Source organism: Peromyscus eremicus, chromosome X (assembly GCF_949786415.1).
Source record: "Peromyscus eremicus chromosome X, PerEre_H2_v1, whole genome shotgun sequence".
In the NCBI taxonomy this organism is placed as follows: domain Eukaryota; kingdom Metazoa; phylum Chordata; class Mammalia; order Rodentia; family Cricetidae; genus Peromyscus; species Peromyscus eremicus.
This window is the reverse complement of record NC_081439.1, coordinates 95,869,091-95,887,948: the sequence shown is the minus strand read 5'-3', so window position 1 is coordinate 95,887,948 and position 18,858 is coordinate 95,869,091. Positions and strand designations below refer to the sequence as shown.

Genomic DNA, 18,858 nt, shown 5'->3' with positions numbered 1-18,858 from the left:
TAGAGGCAGGGAGGATCAGAAGTTTCAAATGACCCCCAGTGAGTCAGAGGCTAGCCTGGCATACACAAAAGCTTGTCTAAATAAATAATTTAAAATAATGTGTGGCTGGGCAGGGGTGCTGCATGCCTTTAACCCCAGCATTCAAGAGGCAGAGGCAGGCAGATCTCTGTGTTCTAGGCCAGCCTGGTCTGCAGAGTGAGTCCAGGACAGCCAGGACTACACAGAGAAATTCTGTCTAAATAAACATAAATAAATAAATAAATAAATAAATAAATAAATAATAAACAAACAAACAAATAAATAGTAATGTGGTGCATGGGGGGCGCTCTGGGAAGATGGCTTTGTGGTTAAGAGCTCTGGCTGCTCATCCAAATGATTGAGGTTCTATTTCCAGCACCCACATTGTGACTCATTGCTGTAACTCTAGTCCCTGGGGATCTGACAAGCTCTTCTGGCTACTGTGGGTATCAGGCACATACACCGTGCTCTAATATACACTCAGGTAAAACATTCACCATATAAAAATTTATGTGCTAATTATTTTTAAGTTTTCTGAATGTTTAAAATATCTGTTTTGTTTTATGAGTTTGAATGTTTTCCCTGTAGGCCCTGATTGTAACAGAGGCATGCAGTTCACACAGAGGCAAGAAGAGGGCATCCTATCACCTGGGACTGGAGGTTTAGGCCCTTAGGAGCTGCCATTTGTGTGCTGGTAAGGGAATGCTGCTCCTCTGCAAGAGTGTCAAGGGCTATTAACTGCTGAACCATCTCCCCAGCTGATGAACCAGGCTGCCTCCATCTTAGGCTTGAAAGCCATCTTATAGTAAAGACAAAGTAGGTTCATTCCTGTTGATGATTCAATCTGTTTCTCAATGATTGGGCTATACCCCACCTGCAAATGCCATCATACCTGGCTGCTCTTCTGCTTAATGTAGTTTTTCTATTTACTAGATTTTCAAATTATTTTATTTTTTGAGGCAGAATCTCTCCCTGACCTTCACTCATTCTGTTAAGATTCCTAACTAGTGAATTTCAAAAACAATAAAAAATAAAGAAAAGAAAAACCTTGTCACCCCTAAAGGAGATTTATCAAATGATTCATTCTTATATTCTATGTCTTTAGAAATTGTGCTGTATTTAGAAAGTCCTTGTCAAACTTTCAGATAGAACGTATAACTAAGTTTCTTGCTTTCTTTTCTCTTTATCTTTTTCTTTGCCTTTTTTGAGACAAGATCTCTGTGTGTAACCCTGACTGTCCTGGAACTCACTCTGTAGACTAGGCACTCTCCAAACACACAGAGATCCACTTTCCTCTACCTTCTGATTGCTGGGTGTTATTTAAGGCATGTGTCACCAGTACAAAGCCTCTTTCTTTCTTTCCTTCCTTTCCTTTTTTCTTTCTTTCTTCCTTTCTTTCTTTCTTTCTTTCTTTCTTTCTTTCTTTCTTTCTTTCTTTCTTTCTTTCTTTCTTTCTTTCTGACACGGTTTCACCAAGCTGCTGAGGCTGTCTTAGAACTGGCCATGCTTCTGCCTCAGCCTCCCAAGTGTTGTAACAACAGGTGTATGTCATCATGTTTATCCAAACTATTTTATAATGCTGTCATGTAACTAGATTCTAAAAGTACTGGACTTCATGTTATTAATCACGCAAAACCTTAAAAGGGCATCTATCCCTGTGCTTGTCAGCTGAGGTTCATTTTTTTTTATCCCAGGGGACAATAGGCCATGATTGAGATATTTTTGGTGAACACAACCAGGATCATGGTTGTGTAGACAGAGGCTACATGATGCTTCTATACTCCCTGCATTGCTCAGGATGGCCCATCTTACCACCTCTCAGCCATTAAGAGCACAGGCTGCTCTTTCAGATGACTCAAGTTTGGTGGCCTGCACCCTCATCAAGTAGATTGCAACAAACTGAAACTCCAGATCCAGGGAAACCAATGCCCTCTCTGGAGGACATAGGTACCCCTCTACCCAAAACACAATAAGACTAAAAACAAACCTTTAAAACAAAACAAATAAAAAAACTTGAGAGACTAATTACAATGCAAATGCCTTTATTTGGACTACTATGTTGGTACCAGATTACATCACTTTTCAGAGTAAGATTAACATAACACCCTTGAGAACTATAGCAAAAAAGATTGACAAAGGAAGAGAACATCGAGTCTGACATACATACTTTCCCTTTTGTGTGACCAAGTCTCCTTGTTACAGGTGTTACCTTTAAAAATCTATGGTACACTTAGCATACTTTGCTCATTGAATCCCTGTCTAAACTCTGAGCTCACTCTCTCCTCAAAAGTGTCAGATTCAACAGCATTTCAGATTGAAAGAGAGTTTTGTGATAAAGATTACAAAATTAAAGAAGCATGTGTGGAATGGACTCATTGAAGACCAAATATTTCATCTGATTTAAGCCTGGGTGTGAGGGGGAAATACAACTGTAGGGTTCATTTTCCTGAGTCTATGGTTTATGCTTTTCTTTTCTTTTCTTTTCTTTTCTTTTCTTTTTTTTTTTACTATCTTGAAGTCCCTTTAAATTAAGTCGCAGATCAGCAGTCTTGTTGACTGTAATCAAAATATTCTTAAATGTATAGAAAATAATCATGTAGAAAGAATACTGTAAAAAGATACTGATTTTAAGAATAAAAGAATGAGAAAACTTCTAGTCCATTCTGCACAGTCAGTTACTTCAGCAGATTTTCAGCACTACAAGTGAACAAGGGACACTCATCTCCACATGGTGTCTGCCCACAGTTCTCCAGCAAAAACTGGTTGAGCAAGGAAGGCAAAATGGCAAGCTGATACTGTTCCTAATGTGCCTGTCTAAGAAGTCTCAAGAGACGGACACCCTAAGAGCGCAACGGTACTCAGAGAGATATTACACAGCAACAGGAAATGTCAAGGGCAACATTCTAGGAGAAGAGAGCATGTGGTCGGCTGTGAGCATGTTCAGGTGTCCTGAACAGATCCCACTCGAAGGGAAAGAGGATTTGCTTGTTACTAAAAGTCTTTCCCCGAAGGCTGTCATGATGAGCTAGTCTTGTTAATGAAAATAAAAAGTCCTTTAAATGACCAAGAATTCCTTAAGCCATGAGCACTTCCTCTGGGAATAGCTGATTTGCTAATCATGTGCCTGTGAGTAAGTTTGGTTCTGTTCAGATTGGTTATTTTACACTCTCTTCATCCCCCGGCCCATCAAACAGGCAAACACGGTCATGACCATCTTGGGTTTTACTTCCACAAGGTCTTCGGGAAGAGCATATACTCTGGCTTCGATTCTTTTTACCCATTGATGCTGCATACCTTCTTTTTGAGGAGACAAAATTAAGATGAGACTTTTCTTTGTCCATGGAACCTTTGAAGTTTTTAAAAAAGATTCATTTTATATAGCATGGAATGGAGGTCAAAATTTTGACAGATGATTGATGACAAGGAAACATTCTAAACTCCCATTTTTCATATGGGACACAAAGTGGGAAAATATGAGGCCAGCTTGTGGATAAGAAGATCTGAAGATGCCATGGAAAGAGAGAGTAGGGCCCAGGCTCCCTCTTGAGATGAACATCAACAGAACTTCAATTTGACAGGCTTGTAAGGACTGAAGCCACCATGGGCAGGAGGCGTATGTCGGGGGTGCAGAAATTGAAGTTCTGGCCTACTCTTGATTAGAGGGCACATCACTGAATTCCCTTTGGTCAGAAGGAGAACATCGGAATCTCCTTGTACACCTGAAGATATTTTCTGACAACCTTGTTCTGAGAGAGATAGTACAGTCCTAGATGCAGATGCAGTGGGTCTCATAGACCCTTGTTCAGATGAAGAAGGTTCCAGAGTTTCCTTAGGAGATATTGATGGTTTCAAAATTTCTTCTTCAGAGACAGAATATCCCACAGAATGTTGGGAGGATATTGAGAGTCCCAGAGACCCTGGGGTAGATGGCAAGGTTTCTGAAGTTCCTGGGGATTGGTCTGACATATTACAAATCTCTTTGGTAGGGGGAAAAATATCTGATGGGTCTGGCATAAGGGTTCAAGGTTGAGGAGTCTCCACCAAAGGAGGTAGAATTCCTAGAGAATCATGGGAAGGTGGTGCAGTTTCTATAATCCCATGGGTAGAAGATGGTATGTCTGGAGTACTTTGGGTACATGGCAATGTTCCTAGTGTCCCCTTGGTAGATCCAGAAAGTCTAAGATCCCCTGAATCAGATGATGACTGTCCTAAAGATCCTTTGTCCAAACAAGGACCTGGAGACTCTTGGGATGACAAGGGAGTATCTGGAGATGCTTGAGCAGATGATGAATGTCCAAGAGAATTTTGTGCTGATGTGGATAGTCCCAGAGCCCCTTGTGTAGACAACGCATTTCCTAAATAGATTTGCTGAGGTGGTGAATCTTGTAGGACTCCTTTCATCCAAAGACACTTCCTGTAAACCTTGGTCTGTTAGTGAAGGTCTTAGAGGCCCCATTTGAGATGGGGCAGATTTCACAGACCCTTGATCAGATAGAGAAGTTTCCACAGTTTCCTGGGGAATTGTTCGTGATCCCAGTATCACTTTGTCAGATAGAGAAGGGCCCAAAGCACCTTGGTCAGATGGGGAAAGTCTCAGGGTCTCTAGGAGAGAAGGGCCCGAAGCACCTTGGTCAGAAGGGGAAAGTCTCATGGACTCTAGGACAGAGACCAAAGTTTCCAGAGACCTACAGACAGATTCTAAAGTCTTATAAAGCTCTTGGTAAGATGGCAAAGTTTCTGATGTCTCTAGGGGCAATTGGGAAGGACACAGAGACCCCTCCAAAGGAGCCTGGATTCCTAAAACACTTTGAGTAGACGATGCAGTGTCTGTATAACATTGAATGGATGGTGGTGTTTCTCTTGCACCTTGGGTAGATGGTGATGTTCCTAGAGAACCTTCTGAAGACTGATAAAGTCCACATTCTCCTGGAGGAGATGAGGAATGTGCTAAAGCCTCTTTGACTGAAGAAGGTCCAAGATACTCTTGGGAAGATGTGGAAATTTCAGGAGGCTCTTTGGCAGATGAGGTGGTATCCCTAGCAACTCGAGTAGATGGTGATATTCCTAGAGTACCTTCTGAAGACTGAGAAATCCCACAATCTCCTGAAGCAGATGGTGAATGTGCTAAAGCCTCTTGAGCTAAAGAAGGGACTATACCCTCTTGGGAAGATGTGGACATTTCTGGAGACTCTTGGGCAGATGATGGTGTTTCCCTGGCACTTTTGGTGGATGACGATGTTCCTAGAGTACCTTCTGAAGATTGGGAAAGTCCACAATATGCTGAAGCACTTGATGAATATGCTAAAGTCTCTTGGGCTAAAGAAAGGCCAAGATTCTCTTGGGAAGATGTGGAAGTTTCTGGAGACCCTTGATCAGGATTTGAATGTCCTATATACTCTTGTGCTGCTATGGTTATTTCTCAGTGAGCCTTGGCTTGATAGTGAATCTCCTAAATACCCTTTCTGAGATGGTGAAGGTCTTAGAGCTCCTTGGGCAGATCTAGACAATTTCAGACAAAATTGGGTTAATAATAAAGATTCCAAAGTCCCTGGTACAAGTGGAGTAGGTCCAACTGAACCTTCAGAAGATGGAGAAAATTTAAAAGTTTTGTGGAGAGATGTTGAAGATGCCTAAATTGGTTGGTCAGATTCATGTAGGCACACAGCACCTTGGGCAGATACTGAATGTTCCAGAGAACCTGGGAGAGGTGACAAGTTTCCTAGAGTCCCTGATGAAGACTAAGAAAATTTAGAAACCATTTGGGGAGATGGCAAACTTTGTGATGTCTTCTGAATATGTTGGGAAAGTCCCACATATCCTGGAAAATGAGGCTGAAGTGGTAGAGCACCGTGCACATCTAATGAAGCCTCTACAGATCTCTGGACATATGATGTGTCTAGACTAATGTGGGAAGATGGGAAAGTTCGCAGTATGCCCTGAGCAGAGGGAGAAAGTCCATCTCCTGGGACAGATGGAAACTTTGCTACAGTCCCTTGATCATAAGAAGGCCTAGCACTTTGTGGGAAGATGTGGAAGTTTTTGGAGACCATTGGGCAAATGGTGAATATCCTAGAGACTCTTTCTCCTGGGAAAATTGGGAAGGTTCCCAAGTTCTCAGGGAAGGAGACTCGAGTCTCAGCTTGTCTTGGGCATATGGCAAAGGCTCTTTATTCCCCTGGCCTGCTGGTGAAAATTTCATAGCCCCTTGGGCAGATGTGGATGTTCCTAGAACACCCTGAGCAGAGAGGGGAGGTCTCAGAGACAATGATACAGGTGGAGACACTCCCAAATTTGCTTGGGCAGGTGAAGAAGATCCTATTGTCACAGGAGTAGATGGGGAAGACCCCAAATCTCCTATTGAAGAAGTGGATATCCTTAGATCTCCATGTGTACATGTACAAACTTCAGGAGTTCCCTGTGAAGGCAGGCAAGGTCCTCCAGCTTCTTGTCAAGATAACAAAGGTCCTGAACTCACTTGAACAGATAAGGATATTACCAAAGGTCCCAGTGAAGATATTGTAGATCTTAGAGTCTCTTGTCCAGATGAAGAAATTACCATGTGCGCTTTTGAAGAAGGCATAGATCCGAAAGAATCTGCAGCTGATGAATCTGTTTGTTGACCCTTTTGGGCAGACTGCAAAGACTCAAGAGGTCTCTGGGAAGAAACAGAAGGTCCTAGAGTATTTTGTGTATGTGTGGAGAAATTCAAAGTCCCTTCTACAGACAGGGAAGCTTCCCAAAGGCTTTGGGAAGAAAGGAAAGGACTCAAGGTTGCCTGGGTAGATAGGGAAAGCTTCAGAGTCCCTTCATCAGATACCACAAATCCTGGCATAGCTGTCAAAGATTTGCCTGCACCTGGTGCAGATGATGAATATTCTGGAGTCTCCCAGGGAGGTGGCAAAGGTTCTAGAGACTCTTGTGCAGTTATAGAAAATCTTGGAGACCCTTGTGCAGTTTTCAAAGTTCCTACCATCTTTTGTGCAAGGTGGGTAGGTCCCCAAGACACTGGCATAGATGGTAAATGTGCTACTCTACCTTATGTGTGAGAGGATGTGCTTGAAAGCCCTTGAGAAGATGGAGGATGTCCTTCGGCCCTTTGTGTAGATGTGGACATTCCTTTAGTCCCTTGTGTAGATAGGCAGGAACCCACAGATCCTTGTGGTCAATGAGAAGTTGCTTGATTCCCTTGTTGTAAAGAGGAAAGTCACAGAGGCTTTGGAGCACAAGGTCGATACACTGAAGTCCCTAGAGAAGATGAAGTTTCCAAAGTACCTCCTACATGGGACAATTGCCCATGACAACTCTGTGTAGATTGGAGTGTTCCTAGGATGTCTCCAGAAGATGACAAGGATTCTAGAGTTACTTTGGTAGATGCTGAAGGACTCAGAGGAGCCTGGGCAGATATACTAAGTTCTAGAGGCCAATGATCAGAGAACAGAAGTGCTGGATCACCAGGAGCATGTAAGGAAAGTCCTCTAGGCATTTTGTTATATAGTGAAGTCTCTCTAGGACCATGGACAGGAGAGGAATGTACTGAAGGTTCCAGAGCCCTTTGGAAGGTTTTCACAGGCAGTCTTTTCTGCCGTTGTAGTGAGTTCTTTATTCCCTTTAGAAGACAGCAAATGTTCTAGAGTCCCTGGAACTGATAGAGGATATTCCTGAGCATCTGGTGCAGATGGTGAATGTTCTGCATCCTCTGCTGAGGACAAAAAAGGTCCTTGAGTTTCATGGCTATGTAGGAAAGGTCCTATAGCTCTTTTGGAAGTTCCTGAACCTTGAAAAGTACTTTGGGCAGACAGAAAATATCTTGGAACCTCCTGGGAAGAAGTTAGATGTTTCAAAGCCATTTGAGAAGATGGCAGAGTTTCTACAGTTCCTTGTGTGGGTGTGGAGAGTTTTAGAGGCCCTTGGGCAGATAGGGAAGGACCCAGAGCCTCTTGTGCAGATGAACCAAATGCTAGAGTTCCTTGCATAGATAAGGAAATTATCAGAGGTACTTGGGCAGTTGGAAAATCTCCTAGTTCTTTCTGGGCACTTTGATTAGATCCCAGAGTCTCCGAGGTAGATATTGAATGTCCTTCAGTCTCCTGTGCAGATGTGGGCTGTTCTAAAGTGGGTTTTGCATAAAAGGGATCTTGCTCAGGCTCTTGAGTAGATGGTAAAGGATCTAGAGAGCCTTGTGCTGATGTGCTCAGTTCCAGAGATGCTTGTGTATATAGGTGAGATTTATCATCTTTTTTCAAAGATGGGGAAGGGGATGGACTTGTTCATGTTAATGAGGAATGTCCAGGAGCCATTGGGGCAGGTGGCAATGTGTGGCTCACTTAAAATATCTTGGAATATGTTTGGTTATGTTGGGCCCGATGATGAGACAGGATGGCCTTTTTGGCCAGCAGGGGATATTTGAAGCCCTCTTGGTCTGATAGGGACACTGTGAAATCCCCTTGTTTAAAGGGAGCATCTCTCCATCTCCTTTGGCTACAGTGGCAATGTGTAGGGCCCGTTTCATAACAGAAGGTTTGAATCTCCTTTTGTGAGAGAGAATAGGTCTTGGACCCTCTACTCTAGATGTGGACAATCCTAGAGTCCCCTTGACAGATATGGGAGGACTCAGAACCCCTGAGGAAGATGGTGAAGGCGCTAGAGCCCTTTGTGTGTGTTGAGAAGGCCCAAGAGTCCCTTGGGCAGACTTGGGAGTTCCTAACACCTCATGCATATATATGGAACCCTCTAGGACCCCTTCTGAAGATGGCAAAGGTCCTTGAGCTCCTGGTATAGATGTGGATAGTTTTGTTTGTGCTTGGCCAGAGATGGGTGGTGTGAAGCACACTTGGGGAATAGTGTTTGCCGTAAGGCTTTTGGCTGTAAGGGAAGAGCTGAGCTCATTTTTTAGTGGTTGAGGACATTTAAAGCCCTCTTGCTTTAATGGTAAAGTTATGAAATTCCCTTGGTCAGAGGAGGCAGGACTCAAACTCACTTCAGCAGAATTGGGTTGCTTAGGGTCCTTTTGGGGAGAGTGGAAAAGTCCTTGACTGTCTTCATTAGAGGTAGTAGCTCTCCAGCCACCTTTGGCAGCTGTCAAAGGTGTGAAAGTCCCCTGGGGAGAGGTGGTGGGACTCAATCCATTTTTGGAAAATGAGAAATTACTGAGTCCCCCTTTTGGAGAAGGTTTGGAAGCCTCTGTCTGATGGGGCCTGTTGGAGGCCCCCTTGATCAGAAGGGCCTTGTCTAAAACTCTTTGGGAAAGAACTGGAACGATTGGTGACCCCATGGTTAGAGGATGGACTTCTGAAACCCCTTCTGGAAGAGGAGATATGTTTGATTTTCCTTCGAGCACAAGTGGGAGGTCTCTGGAATTCCTGCGCAGATGTGGAATGGCCCATAGCTCCTTGGTCACATTGGAGTCCTCCCAGAACCTCTTGAGTGGAGAGGAATAGTTCCTGAGCATCTTGGGAAGAAGGGGAACATCCCAGAGCTCCATGGGTATGTGGGGAAGTTTGCAGAGATCCTTGAATAAGTGGGGAGAATACCAGTCCACGTTGGTCAGTGGGAGAGTCAGCAGAAGATGGTCCAGGCACTGTGTCATCTTTGAACTTTTCACTAGCATCTCCAGCACAGTGTTCTGAAGATGTTGCACTTACTCTGGTGTGCAACTGGTCAATGTCCATAGGCTTTTCAAACACAGTAGACATAGTCATGCTTCTTTTCACCTTCCTAGGTATGGGCCTGGTGGCAGGCTGTAAGGCAGATGGTCTGGGTTTCCTGCTCAGTGGGTTACTCCTGCACTCAGGAACCTCCCGCAAAAGTGGAACTTTTCCTCCCTTGTTCTCTTTCAGCTCTTTTATGGGGTCCAGGGTCTTCTTATTGGATGTACTCATTATAGAAGCCCTAAGACTCTGCAGACTATCTGCAGTCCACGAGTCGGGGACTTTGAATGTTTTGTCCTCATAGGGCTTCTGGCTCCTGAACTTGTGTCTAGTCAGTCGAACCGCCCTGGAGGTGCAAAGTCCCTTGGGTCTTTTATGCTGGTCCAGTCCTTCCCCCAGTGGGGTGAGGTGTCATCATCCCTTTGTGGGACACCTAAGGGTGTCTCAGGTCAGGGAGGCTGGGAAAACCTTGGTCTATGGTCATCATCTGCTGTGGGATGTATGGCAAATGTGTTGCTGATTAATCAATAAAACACTGATTGGCCGTTGGCTAGGCAGGAAGTATAGGCGGGGCAAGGAGGAGAATAAAGCTGGGAAGTGGAAGGCTGAGTCAGAGAGACACTGCCAGCCGCCACGATGACAAACAGCATGTGAAGATGCCGGTAAGCCACGAGCCATGTGGCAAGGTATAGATTAATAGAAATGGATTAATTTAAGCTGTAAGAACAGTTAGCAAGAAGCCTGCCACGGCCATACAGTTTGTAACCAATATAAGTCTCTGTGTTTACTTGGTCGGGTCTGAGTGGCTGTGGGACTGGCAGGTGAGAGAGATTTGTACTGACTGTGGGCCAGGCAGGAAAACTCTAGCTACAATCATCCTTTTGGGGGACACTGAAGGGCATGGGAGGCTGGGAAAACTGTGGTCTATGGTCACCATCTCTTTGGGGGACAGTGAAGGTGGTCCCAGGCTGGGGAAGCTGGGAAAATTGCAGTCTACGGTAAGAGGGCAACGTCTGGGCTGAGGCTCACTGGCCTCTCTCCACACATCTGGCCATTTAGCCAATAAGGTAGTTGAACAAGAAAAAGGGAAATGGGAAATTACCCCTCTCAAGAGGTAGGGAATATACTTGGCAATGGTGACTCACGGCAAGCGGCATCTAAGCAGTATCCTGTCAGAGAGGCTCTCCTTTCCTGAGAACTGCAGACATGTCCGGAAGAAGCACACAGAATTCGAGTGACAGTTGGTCTCAGCAATCCAGCAGCTCTCAGGAGGGGCCCTTGGAATGACTGTCCTCGGCCTGCACGGGCCAGTCCCGAGCTGCCTCACCTGGCCGTTCTGCATGCAGCTGCAGGGCAAACATCCAAGTTTTCTGAATGAGGAGGGACGCTGAGGACCCTCTCCTCTTCCTTAGGGTCATGAGTGCTAGCTAGTCTGGTGCCCACTGTTGACGGCCATGATAAGGACTTTGGAAGGGGCACCATGATTGGGAAAGGCAAGGGGTGCTTAGGAGACTGTGCTCTCAGGTCCCTCTTGCACCAGGACGGTACCTGTTGTCAGGCTACCATCAGTGTTGCGGTGAGATCTGCTTGAGCCTCCTAACTGAGTGAGAAAGGGTGATCCGGACCCTTGCTCCTCAGAGCCTGCGGGCCAGCAAATCACTGCTGATTGTGTTAGGGAAAGAACAAGTAATGTTGTTTAAATAGAACAGAGGATGCCTGGAATTGATATTACAAATGCTACTCTGCATTTTTAGCATGGCCTGTCCTGGGATTTTGTAGCTAAATTTGTGACAACATCTGTGAATGTCTTTCTGTATGCTGAAATACATCCCTAGATTGCTTAATAATACTTACTGCAATGCTCTTATTATGGAAGTACCTATTATATATAGATATTTATTGTGTAGACAATAAAAAGAAGAAAAATAGTCTCCTTAGAGTACAGATGCAAGTTGTTTTTCCAATACTCTTATCTGCTTTTGCTAAAGTTCACAGATTCACAACACAGACACAGCTAGACTCCCGAATGCAGCCTTAAACAATTGTTCTGTTTGTCACGGTTTACATGTTGGGTCCTATAACATTTACATATATGGATTGCTTTTGGAAGGTCATACAATCTTCTGAAGGCACCAAGTGAATAATGGTTGAAATTAGTGGCTCCCCATGGGCCATTCACTTTCATTCTAAAGATCTAGCTGTGGCAGAGTTGTATAGAATGAGTTTTGAAACCCTTGGTCAAGTTGATTCTTTGAGAGGTCAGATTTATATAGCAATTAATATACTGAGAAAGTGTATTTTTAAGGATATGGATGAAGATGTTATCTTACTGATAGAGAAACCTGGTTTGATTATTGCACATTTTACCAGTTTTCCTTTGAGCAATTTTGTTGTTGCTGGATGAAAGGTTTTTGTTTAATTATTTCAGTGCTGTATTTGTTTTTGTGAAGGATTTCTGTTTCCCTTTGCCTCCACAGACACTCAGGCTTGCACCATTCAGAAGCACTGGGGCACTTTCCTGTCCTCAAATTATCTTCCTGTGCATTGCCTTAGTGATTTGGCACATGCTTTCTCCTTGGAGTTTCTGAACACTTCACAATGCCTTCCATTGTTTAGCCCCAATTTATCCCACTACTTTCAATTTTAAATATATCTGTCTCTAGGAAACCCATTCCTTTCCTACAATCTGGGATAAATTGGCTTCTTGTCTAATTTTATAGTTCCCTGTGTTTATCTGAATACTATCACATATCATAACTCTCACGTATCTTTGACTCACTCATCTGAATTTCATGTTGGTCATTTGAGGTCCTTGAAAACATTGGATTTGCATACTAGCATGAATGCTGCTAGGCATGAAGAACTTGGTGTAGGGTAAAATGGACAGGAAATATGAATATCAAATCAGATAATATACACTTTTTGAGAATTAGCTTGGCAATTCTAATGTCAGCACAAAATAACTTTCTCGATTTATCTTACAATGACTATGTTTAGTTCAGGTAATCTATTTAAGATAAATAGGGTAGTTTATACATACATGAATGAGTGCTCTAAAATGGTAATATTTAAAAGAAATTTCAAGTTTTCCCTTTGATAAACTTGTTCTACTACAATAACTTCTATGCATAGTGAATTTAATAATGAAAATTCTCAAATATTATTAAGGACCAGCCTTAATACTATTCTTCACAGGGGCCCAGAAGAGATCCTGCAAATGGCAAGAATTATTTTTGGGGAAAGAATCCAAGTACACTGCGCTCTTAGTCCGTTTACCTTATACTGTTACTTATACAGCTTCAGTTCAAACTCATGCCTAGCTCCTCTCTTGCCTGATTTCTCGCTGCCTCTATCTACTGCCCCCTCTATGTTCTGAATTCTTAATTCTCTCATGTTAGTTTTACCCCAATCTTGGTCTTTCTCATCTTGTTCTTACCCATCTTGTTTTTCCCCATCTGGCTCTTCTTCATCTTCCATCTCATCCTCACGTTCTCCATCTAGTTCTCCAGTCAAAATCCTCTCCATTCAAAATCCTCAAAAAGTCCTCTCTAAGTCTCTGAGGTTTACAGTCATATACCCATGCAATAGTACTACTCTAGCTAAAGCCAGGTCACCAGGCTTGAAATCTTACTGAGTCATAAAAGCAGACAAGAGTTTTCCTCAGGCAGTGACCATCAGGCTTTCTTTAACAACTCAAAAGGGGAGTGGTAAAGGAGGAAGTCTACTAAGAGCTAAAATGGGTCAATATATCAAAGGGAATTTATGTGCTCAAACTTCATTCCTAGAGGTGGTTAGGTAAATGTTAGGAGTTTAAAATGTTAGTAAGAATACCACTAAGGTTGTATAAGAAAGGAAGGTCTGAGCTTAATTTACCTTAATTCAGGAGGTTGTTTGACCCTGGATGTTTGATAGGTGTTTCAGATAAGATACACTGTTATGAGTTCTTGGAAGCATACATAGCATACAAGGAAATCATTGCAGGAATCAGCTAATATATATACAAAAGCTAAAATGTCACCAAGATTTCTTTAGCCACGGCTTGACCTTTAGAAATGTCCTTGACTTTTCAAGGTAGTAGCTTTTGTGATAGTAGGTGAATTCCATTACATTTTCCTGTGGCTTACAGCAGTTCTGGTTTTTGCATTTAGTAAAAAAAAATAGGATAATGTTTAATTCTCTCTAGGGCAGTAAAAAACGTGGATAAATTTAAATATGAAGATGACTGACTTGAAAAATAAAAAGTAATGGTTAATTAATATGGATACCTAATATTTGTATCAATAATAATATATATTTATAATTGATAGTCTCTGTAAATGGTAAGCTGAGAATTAGTATAACTATCTAATAGGAATAGTTGTGTAAGTTAGAATATCTCTGTCCCAAAAAGGGAGCAACGGAATAACATAAAAAAATCTGTCATTAACTAGTACCACATAATATGGTCAAGTGTGTCTGAATACTATGAGTCTCAGTTGTTATAAAGAAATGGTTAGTTTGAAACATTAACTCTATCTATTAATCTCTGATTGGTGGTATTAATTTAGTTAAATTGTATTTTCAAGAGGCATTGTTAGATAAGGAGTTACCTGAGTTAGTCACGAGCATCTGTGTGGCCAAGGCTGCAGTTGAAGCTTACCTAGGGTATACTAGCAAGGCTTGTATACAGAATAATTGTCATAAGTACATGAGGAGAATGTCTGATAGTGTATATATTTCAGGATCATGGGCAGAAGTTATACAATAATAGAACATTTTTAAAGGGACATTCCACCCCTAGGCTGGAAAGTTCAATATAGAAAGATGGGTAAGTGACAAAGGCTGTAGAAATCATTCTTGGTTGCTTCGTGCTGATATGGGTGTGAAGCTGGGGGTCCTGATGGCTACAATGCTGTGGAAGCCCAGGAAGCATAGGCTCTATGAGACATGTAGTGTCCTGTCTCTTGAGCTGGAGGGTGGGATGCAGGGCTGAGCTGGGTAGCACATCTGTGTGGGCTGGAGAAAGGGGTGCAGACCTGCAGCTAGACAGCATGTCTGTGGTCCAGAGCATGACAACCTGTAACTCTCTAAATGATTAGAATTTCTGTATTAATGATAGAACATGCAGTTGAGGAGTTTTAAGGAAGAAACTTTTTCTCATAGGAGTATGTAGATGAGGAGTCTTATTAAATAAGAAATACAGAGCCAAATGCAGAGTTCAAAGCCCAAGAGGTCAGAGGAGTAGCTGAGAGCTGAGACCTAAAAACTTCCTGCCGCCTCTCCTCATGTACTTATGACACTTCTTGCCGTCACTGTCCTTTCCCTCAGAAAAAGACCTACATCCTGTGTGTCTTTATATTGACTTTTTGTTCTGCCTCCTCATTGGTTGTAAACCCAACCACATGACCTCCTCATCACTGCCTGTCTATACAGACCTCCAGGTCTCGTGTGGTTGGTATTGAGATTAAAGGCATGTGTCTCCATGCTGGCTGTATCCTTGAACACACAGAGATCTGTCTGTCATTTGATCTGGATTAAAGGTGTCCGCCACCACGGCCCAGGTTCTGCTATGGCTTGCTATTAGCTCTGATCACCAGGCAACTTTATTTATTAAATACAAATAAAATCACATTTCAGTACAAATAAAATATCACCATATTTCCCCTTTTCTATTTTAATAAAAAGAAAAAAGGACAAAAGTTATAACTAATATAAGAAAAACTATATACAATGTTATGACATTATGATTTTTCCCTGTTACATAAATTAATTTTAATTCATTTTACATTTGTTCAATATGTTAAATAAATATTTTATAAGCTTGTATTTTAAGGTACTTTATTTTTTTCACTAGTGAATTTTATTAGAATATTATGATTTTTTGCTACTACATAAATTAATTTTAATTCCTTTTAAATTTGTTCACTGTTAAATAAATATTTTATGTGTTTATGTTCTTTTCCTTATATGTTTTCAATGTTTATTTATATATTATTTAATTTTTAAATTTTTAGAAATGATAATACAATCACATCCTTTCCTTTTCTATTTCCTTCCCTTCCATATCATCTCCTCCTGGTTATTTTCAAATTTATGATCTCCTTTCCTTAATTAACACACAACACACACACACACACACACACACACACACACACATACACACACACCCATAAATATAAAACACAGCATTCCCAGTCTACTTAGTGTTTCTTGTATAAGTATATGATTCAGAGCTGACGACTTGATATTGGTAACCAGTTAAAAGAGTCATCCCTGGGGAAGACTAATTCTTTAGCAGTCTGTAGTTCTTTCTTTAGAGGTAAACCCTATGAGATTTCCCCCTTTCAAGTTAGCATATTGATTGGTATTGTCCTTATTCAGGTCTTGTTCAGGCAGTCATATTGTTGAAATATCAACTGTGAAGCTTCCCTTTGATTTCTGGTTCCTACAAACTTTCCTCTTCCTCTTAATGATGCTCCCTGAGCCTTAGGCCCAGGAGTTGAGATATGTGTGTGTGTGTGTGTGTGTGTGTGTGTGTGTGTGTGTGTGTTTGTGTGTCTTGGGACTAGACACCCCACAATCACTTGTTCTCTGAATTTGAGTGGTTGTGGTTTTCTGCAATGGTCTCTCTCTGTTGCAAAGAGAAGCTTTTTATGGTGAGGGGTGAGAGCTACACTTATTTGTAGTAACTGGAATTCACTTAGGAATTGTACTGATTTAGTCAAGTGGTAGTACTGCATTCTCTTCTAGGACGCATGACCTCACTAGCCTCAGCTAATTTCCTAGCTTTGAAACACCTGGCATGATTTCCCTGCTGTTGAGTGGTCCTAAGTTTAATTAGAGAGCTGTTGGTGGGGTTTCAGCAGCAGCGGTGGAACCTGCGGGTTGGAGAGTTCCAAGGACGAATTTTTAGACAATAAGAGATTCTTGAACTAAGCCATGAGTATCCTTAGAAATTGAAAGTGAACAGAAAGGGAAGTACACATTTCTGGTTGCAGAAGTCCAGTGGCTTCCACGAGATGAGATGTGGTCTGAAGGATGGTGTGACTAAAAGCCACTTCCAGGAAATCAAGCAAAGGGATGGTATGACTACAAGCAACTTCCACGAAAACAAGCGCCTCCTTGGAACCATCCCAGTGATGGTAACCGTTGTGCCAAACAGACCGCCTCTGGGAGACAAGAGACCATCTCTGCTAGCCAGACCCGATGAAGGAGGCTACAGTAGATACTACTGTCACGTGGATTACCAAAAAAGTGATGAGGGCCGCTGTTTTTCTCAGAATCCAAGAAGTGGCCCACCCTACAAAAGAGGCCCTTATGGCTACCGATGGTCAAGAGATGAGTATGCCACAAGCCGACAGCCTCAGTACAGGGTCATGAGAAACGGCTTTAGAAGAAGACGTCTGTATTCTTCCCATTATTCAAGACAATGATCTCCCCATAAATGGGGCGCTCCTTTTTTGAGAGAATCACGTGTGGGCGGGAAGGACTCCCTACCCAGCAGATTTGGCTCCAGTCTCAGCAGTAGAAGCAGGATGCGCTCCTTCCATCAGTCTCGACATCGATGTAAAGAGAGAGCCATCCAGTTTTTGAAAACATCAAGAGATACTGTGCCTTCAGGTTCTTCATCCAAGGTGTTAAAAAGCCCCAGCCGGCTGACTGAGAAGGAACAGGCTGATGCTGCAAGCAAGTGGGCTAATGAAAATCCCAAGAAGTCAGAAGAAAATCACTTGGCTGAAATGTCCGAGTTTGAGACGGGATCCAAGGCTCCGTTATGTATCAACCAGACAGAAGAACCCGAGTCCAACACAACAGCTGGCACAGAATTGTGTGAAGACAGCCAGCTTAGCAGTCGCTCAAAAGTGATTGCATCAAAAATCACGGAGATTGAGAAGGTTTACCGACAAGTCTGTGAAACTTTCGGGATGGTGGTGGAAAGGCTGGTTGAAAAGGATCGTTCCTTAGAAAAATCTATACAGTTTGCAATGAAGCAGAGTTTGCATGAAATAGGTGAGCAACATGTTGAAGAACTCAAGCATTTCATGATGGAGTATGATAATTCTACTCCAGATTTAGGAGGCCCTTTTTGAGAAGAATTAGGGCTCAGTTCAAACAAATTTTTAAAGCTTCTAGATTTTTCCCTTTGGACTTTTGAAATCCTTACTATTTTGTGATGAAGAGAAATACTTTATGATAACTGACCCCGTTGCTAGTATCAAATAAACATCTACAATAGTTTTTAAAGTCTCTTAATTAGAATGTTTTCCCTATGTGTAGAATCGTCTAATCCATCTTAATACATCCCCTCCCTTCCAAAAATGATGTTCAATTAATTTTTTAATGTTTGAAAAGGCAGTTCTGGAGAGAAGCTCTCTGTACTTAACTCATGATCAATAGTCTTCCATGATGTGCTGGTCTCCGGGGTATAATTTGTAGTTAGAGATCATTCCAGGTTGCATCATAGGCATTGTTAGCATTTTGAGTTGAGTTTCACTTGTTGCCTGCTTTTTTTCTGCTTTGCAACTTTCAGTGGTGTCAAAATATGCTGTCTTAAGGAAGTAGAACTTAGCTGTCTTGCAATATTTGCTTTGAGAATAATTCTTCTTTTGTATAGGAAAGAAGCACTTAAAAAATCTCTAAAGGACACATTGAAACAAAACCTTCCTCTCAAGTCATTGAACTTAGTTTGTCCCTTCTATGAAGTGAGGCTCCTAACTGCTCTCTCTGAACAACATTATAGATAAGACCGATAGGAGGGGGTAACTTGAGACAAAGATGCATTTTAATTTGAAATTTCTCAGAAACTCTTCTGGTAGTGATAACAAATTCGACTATACAACAACCTGGAGTTTTGTTTTAGGCCTGTTCTTTATTAAAGAGGGACCTGACAAGGAGCTCATGATTGGGATAAAATGATAGATTTCTTGGTTAGTTTCCGTGATCTTAGTTCTGTAGACTTAGAGAATCTCCCTCTTCACATGTGTTATCATAGAAACAAGGCAGAATAAGGCATCACACCACAGGGAATGTGCTCTAAAAAGGCAGTTCATGAGCTAGGAAACAAGGAGGACCCTTAGAGGGACACATGGATCACCTTGGGAAGGAGAAACAGAGGATATCTACATGAGTAAACTGGGGGTGAGGGGGGCAGTGGGGGAAGGGTTTGGGGATTGAGAACATGGTTAACCTAGGGAACTTGGAGTGGGAGAGTAAT

General features: G+C 42.2%; 1 protein-coding gene across 1 annotated transcript; it reads left to right on the top strand.

Annotated features, from left to right (window-relative positions):
* The first annotated feature begins 5,070 nt into the window (after positions 1-5,070).
* LOC131900160 (periphilin-1-like) lies at positions 5,071-17,734 on the top strand. The gene is given in 3 exon segments (XM_059251525.1): positions 5,071-5,440; positions 16,709-16,792; positions 16,956-17,734. Coding segments are annotated over 3 exon segments (1,233 nt in total).
* Positions 17,735-18,858: the final 1,124 nt, after the last annotated feature.